We start from the raw sequence: 6,000 nt of genomic DNA on the forward strand, positions 1-6,000 counted from the left end.
ATTGAACATGTATATTTTTTAATAATGATTCTTTTTTACAAAGAAAATTGATATACGAAATTTATCATTAATTAATCGAATTCGTAAATGACCTTTAATATATTGTTCCTTTTTTCACAAGAAGTTTCTACGAAGTAATTCTAAACTCAGTTGATAAATTTCTAATTGAAACAAATATATCTTTGTCTGAAACGTACTCATTCTGTGTTTTATATTTTATTTAAGAATCTCGTTGTGCGTGTGTGCACGATTATTTATAGCAAATGTGTTTAAATATTTGTTAACATACGTACTTTACTATCGTTTGAAAGTATATCATTTCCATACGAAACTATGCAAATTAAATTGATATAGCGTGTGCTGTATTTAACTAAGTAAAATACTCGTGTGGGATGAACATTCGCTACTAGTTCCATAATATGTACTTTGTGCGTAGTTACCAGGCAACGGATATTACCAAAGTTGATAGTATTGGCAAATTACAAGCCATAATCGAGTTTGTTTGATCAGAAGTGTTTGCGAATTATTTTAGTAAAATGGCTCCTGTAATTTGTTGATAAGTACACGTTTGGAAATATTTGTGAATATTTTGTTAAATTTCAGGTTCGAATGATAACGTGAGAGCCATTTTTTGTGGAATTACTACGCATGTTAAACAAAAGTTAAGTAATGTTGGGCTGAAGCAGTGCTGAACTGGGAAACTTGGAATTGAAAAAATATGTAATAATTAATGACGTTGTATAAGTTTTTAATTTACTTTGCTTCAGTCTAATATTGCTTTTCTTAATGGTTGAGATAATGATAATTATCGACATAAGGCGCTGTTTAACGATGCGTCCCATCTAATACTATGGCTTATACACAATTCTTAAACATTTTCCTTTTTAAGAAAACTCAATACCAAGGAAGCATTATAATTTATAAACAATAAATTTTTGTCCAGTTTCAATTAATTGTTTTACATATTATACGACGTATCCTGTGCTTTTACTCAATTGGAGTTCATTTATTCGAAGGGAAACGTAAATGACGCTTGCACAAATTCAACATTAATCCTTATTTTTCCGTTATATTTCAACGTTCGAAGGAGAACGTTGAAATATAATACTATGCGATGAAAATGTTGTTACTTTTGTCGCTAGCAATGAAAATAATTCGACCTGTGGTGGATAATTTCCATGCAGTTGAATAACACTTCGATATTTTCTCATCAGTATTTTTTAGAGATCAAAATAATTTCTATAATATATACGAACGTACAATTTTTCATGATCTCTTGTGTTATTATACGTTGTAATTGCGTTCGAAATGTGTATGTAGTTTGTATTCGCAATCATTGAGAGAAGTATTATGTTTTGTAGAACAGTGGTTTCTTAAAGGTGTGATTTTTATTGAGATTAACCAAAAATCCTAAAAATCATGTTATATTTGCAACCTAAGAGGAAATTTAATCGATGAATAAAGGGGCATTGTTAAAGTTATACATGCTATAGCTAAATGTTTTTATGTAGCTAATGGTATGCTGGATGCGAGTGATTTAGGTATAATTCTATTTGTTATATTTTAGTGTTCGGCTGTCATGTCGATACATTAATTAACTTCTATATGTCTCGTGATGATGACAATAATTTAGGTAGTTAATATTATAAACTTGTATGCTATAAGTATAAACTTATATGCCATGGATCGCAATTGTCATCACGAATGAGGTAGGACTTGTATAGGGAAATAACACGAGACTAATAAAAATGAGTAGAGAAAGTGAAAAACTAGTTATTATCCTCGTGCAATATTGTACGAGTAAATACATTAATTATACGAAGAACGTGCATTTTACTGCCAGAACGAACTTATAGGGAATAAATTTTCTTGGTTTGAATAATATATTTATGATGAAAGTAATACAATATAGTGTTTACTATGTTGTTTTTCACTCAACGTTATTAATAACGATTTATGTGTAGTTCACATAAATGTAATCTAAAAATGAAAAACAGGAGAAATGATTATAATAATGTTCTGCAATTTGCTTCTTTTTTTTTTTTTTAGAGACTTTATTATATATATAAGTTGAAGCATTATTTTGAGATTATAAACGTGTCGAAGAGGAAGATCAATTGAAACGTTGATCGATATAAAATAAGATAATATTTATTATTTCACGAAATACAGTTAATATATGCCTTTCCAATACCATTTATAAATCCATACTCTTATACTAGGACATGAACGAGTCGCTTCCATTTATTATTGTAGAATTCACCGTAACTACGTAAGTTTGGTGCAATTGTTCAGGAATATCTTTCTTATTGAAATCAAAATGAGCAAATTTATTGCTGAAGATTTTGATATTAGATTTTTATATTGGAAGTAGCGTTTCTTGTCCTAATGTTTGTAACAATTAACAATATTTTTTCTTTTGCATTTCACCAACACTCCTTAAAGTACTCCTTTTTTAATGTCTCTGCTTACATGGACCTTAATTATATAATTTATTTCAAGATTGCAAAATATATTGGTATACATACAAACATGATACTATTACATGAATTAATTTTATATTGGTTATCTTTGTTTTGAATGCATTATTACGAAGTAATACAAATTATCAGTCATACGTTGGAAATTATGGCAACAAGAAGGGTGATTTTGTGATTCAAAATCTTTTTCAGAAATTTACAAATAGTCCGGCTATTTGTTTCTCATTGGTTTTATAAATTAAGAAATGTTTCATATAAATACCTATCTGCTAAATTACCATCAAACATGTTGATGTTTTATTTTGTAACAATATCCAAGATAACATGTGTTAATTTGTATTTAAAGTTCCTTATATCGTTACAATTTGTTTACTTTAAAATCTGTAATAAAACGCAATTGTATTATTAATATCATAATATAAGTTAATTTTTATACACGAAAATTCTATAAGAAGCATAACTAAATGTATATTCGTGATATGATGAATATGATGAAAGATAATGTGATAAAAAATACGATAAATACCAAGTAACTTTACATGATTCCATGTGTTACACTTAATTAGTCGTTATATGTAAGACAGAATGGATAACACGTTATAATTCAATGCTCTGAAATGCAGTTGCAAACGTAATAAATAGTAATTTTATAACATGGAAAACAGGAAAATTGCAAACGTTGGAAGGAAATTTCATTACCGTTCTTATTTTTTTTAATTTTGTAAGTTTGTAATTGATTATTGACTTAGAATTATTCGATTCCCTTCGAAGCTTATAGTAAGTGATCAGTATAACAATGCATTAGCGTGGTAAAAGTCGAATAATAGCTTTCTTTGTTGAAAAGTTTTTTTTTAATTAAAAGATTTTTTGTTGTAATTAAAAACGTGTCATTTGTACGATGAATTTCTTACGCTTACTTATTTATCAGTTTCTCGCGTGAATGATAAGCTTTGTTATTGATGGTAAATATATAATAATTATAATAAAACTATAATTATATACACTTTTTACTATACTTACATTAAGTGTCTTATAGTATTTCATTTCGATTCTGTGATACAGGGCAGATGTGGTTTACGATCTCCTTTTTCCGCAAGATTAGAATTAATTTGGTTTGAAAGACATCAGGTACGTTTCGACGCTTGAACGTCAGTTAAATGATTTGTCAGAGAGTTACTACTATGATTAGTGTATTCGGTCGTTAATTATGTATATTCTGCTATCGCTCAGTCTTGTACAATATCGATTTATTAAACCGATCGTACTGTAGCGGAAGAAGAAATCGCCCGCAAGAGCTTTTATATTTTGTGGTATGAAGTATTTGTTACGGCTTGATGTATATGCTCGTTCCATTCAACTTGAAGAAAGACTTTACCGAGCAAATGTACTCCAAAAGTTATTGACTGGGTGTGCAGTTTCTTAACTTTCTGTGATTAAAGTGTATTATAAAATCACTGAAATGTACTCTAATTTGAACATAAAGGGAAGATGTATAACTTTTATTCAAGAGTATGTAGAAATTATTTGACTTTTTCCAGTCAAATTTCTGATAAATATATTCTTACCAATTTTTCTTGTGTTTTTTAATTTTACCATTATGTAAAAATTTATAATAACCCTTTGCAAAAACACTTTAGTATTAAATAGTTTAAAAATAAACTAAAAACAAATCTGGTAAGTATGCAAAATAGAGAACTATACAGGGTATTCCGCCAATCCTGGAAGAATATTTAAGGGATGATTCTAGATGTCGAAAATGAAGAATAAAACAATTACGTTTGAAGCTTCGTTTTTGTGTTATTAACGTTTAAAAATATAAGGCACGCCAGGACATAGAGGGTATAGTAATTCTCAAAAATTCAAAGCCAACGACACATGGCCGGCAGTTTACTTCAAAAGGGCAGAATCGTTTCGACAACGAAAGTTTAACTTTTGAAGAGCTACTTGACACGATAAGTGAAAATAGCACTTATTTTCATTCATTTTTTCAAATTATACATTATTTTATAGTTATAAAGTAATAAGTTAACTACTTTTACTTTGGTATAATCAATTAAATTTAATTTATAATATTTTAGTGTACTTTTAATATAGGTTTCATTTATTTTTCTTTAATTTTTTCAATTTTCATTTCGTACGTGCGCGTGTGTATATGAATACTGTAGTGTACAATACACAATGGAATACACATTTGAAGAAATTTCCGAGAATTACCCCTTAAATTTTCTCCCAGGAATGGCCGAACGCCCCTGTATATGCATATCTATTTGAAAAGTTAAAATTGAAATTGTTATGGAAGATAGAATTGAAAACTTACTAAAAATTTAGCCTTAAGACACAGGAAGAACACCACATTCTTCATTTGTAATACTTGCTCCATGATTATCTGCATTTGACGTGGAAGGTTGTGGTTCTGGTTCTTTTGTAGTTACATTTTGTTCAACATTGCAAGCAAAAGCAACACTGTTTGCTCTACGCTGTGTGCGTCCTTTTGTTGCAGTTGCAGTTGCAGTTGCAGTGTGTTCCACGAAAGGGTTCCTGCTTCTATGTCTTCTTGTCCTTCTTAAGCCGAATGGAACGAACTTATCTCAATCTCTATAACGAGCTTCTGTCTTGATACTTGATCCATGGTCAATTGTAGCCGGATCTCCCAGTCACAATGGTGCTAAACTTTTTCCTCTTTTAGCTAGTCTAATTTCTAACCATATGTAAGGAACCACTGAGAGAAGTAGTACACAGGCAAGGCCAAGTACTCGAAATCGTGTACAGACCAGTCCATGTAAACCAAGAGTAAGGGCAAGACCAAGCCATCTCCAGAAAAGAGATGTTGATAAAGGTCCTTGCCAAGAGTTTGGATACAAACCCAGTACTAGTGCTAGAGATAAAATGAAATTGATTAAATAAAAAATATAAATTACTAATATCTGAATTATGCAATGAAAAAGTAATGTCAAATATTGTTAAGTACTGCCCCAATGTTTTAATACCTTAAGTTCCGAATATAACTATGTAACTCACTATATATTAGAGTTTCCCATATGGAATTGCAAACTCCCCAGGCAGCAGATACAACATGAAAAAGTGCTGGATCATCACCAGATGGTCTCCAGGTGATCAAGACCAGCAATAAACACGCATGGAATACAAATCCTACAACTTTTAAGTGGAACACCATGATTAATTTCTAATACTGAAAATGAATTGCAAGAGGAATAAGATATAGATAATATGTTACCTACCTACAACCAAATATCTTTTAATGTGTCTTAGCAACATTGATAAGGTTACACCAGCAAGGGCTTGTAAAGATGCTAAACTTAAAAAACTTAGAGTTACTGTACCAGCTCCTCCCAGGGCACAGACTACATATGCCTGTTAAAGAATGGTTAAATATTTATTATACAATATAACATAGTGTATAAATCTATTTTTTATAAGTGTCGATTGTAAGATCATTTTTAGAGGAACTAGAAGTAAGCATTATTAGATAATATTCTAGTGTTAGGCTTGATACTATTAT

General features: G+C 29.9%; 1 protein-coding gene across 1 annotated transcript in view; it reads right to left on the minus strand.

Annotated features, from left to right (window-relative positions):
* Nucleotides 1–5,105: 5,105 nt before the first annotated feature.
* The window catches only part of LOC108578981 (UNC93-like protein), a 3,053-nt gene continuing 2,158 nt past the window's right edge, over nucleotides 5,106–6,000 (minus strand). The window contains exons 5-7 of the mRNA XM_017942406.1: nucleotides 5,720–5,852; nucleotides 5,499–5,636; nucleotides 5,106–5,355 (exon numbers count right to left, since the gene is read on the minus strand). Coding sequence (XP_017797895.1) covers nucleotides 5,135–5,355; nucleotides 5,499–5,636; nucleotides 5,720–5,852 — 492 coding nt within the window. The 3' untranslated portion in view covers nucleotides 5,106–5,134. The remainder of the gene's footprint in view (nucleotides 5,356–5,498; nucleotides 5,637–5,719; nucleotides 5,853–6,000) is intronic.

Source organism: Habropoda laboriosa, unplaced genomic scaffold (genome assembly GCF_001263275.1).
Source record: "Habropoda laboriosa isolate 0110345459 unplaced genomic scaffold, ASM126327v1 scaffold30, whole genome shotgun sequence".
Lineage (NCBI taxonomy): Eukaryota > Metazoa > Arthropoda > Insecta > Hymenoptera > Apidae > Habropoda > Habropoda laboriosa.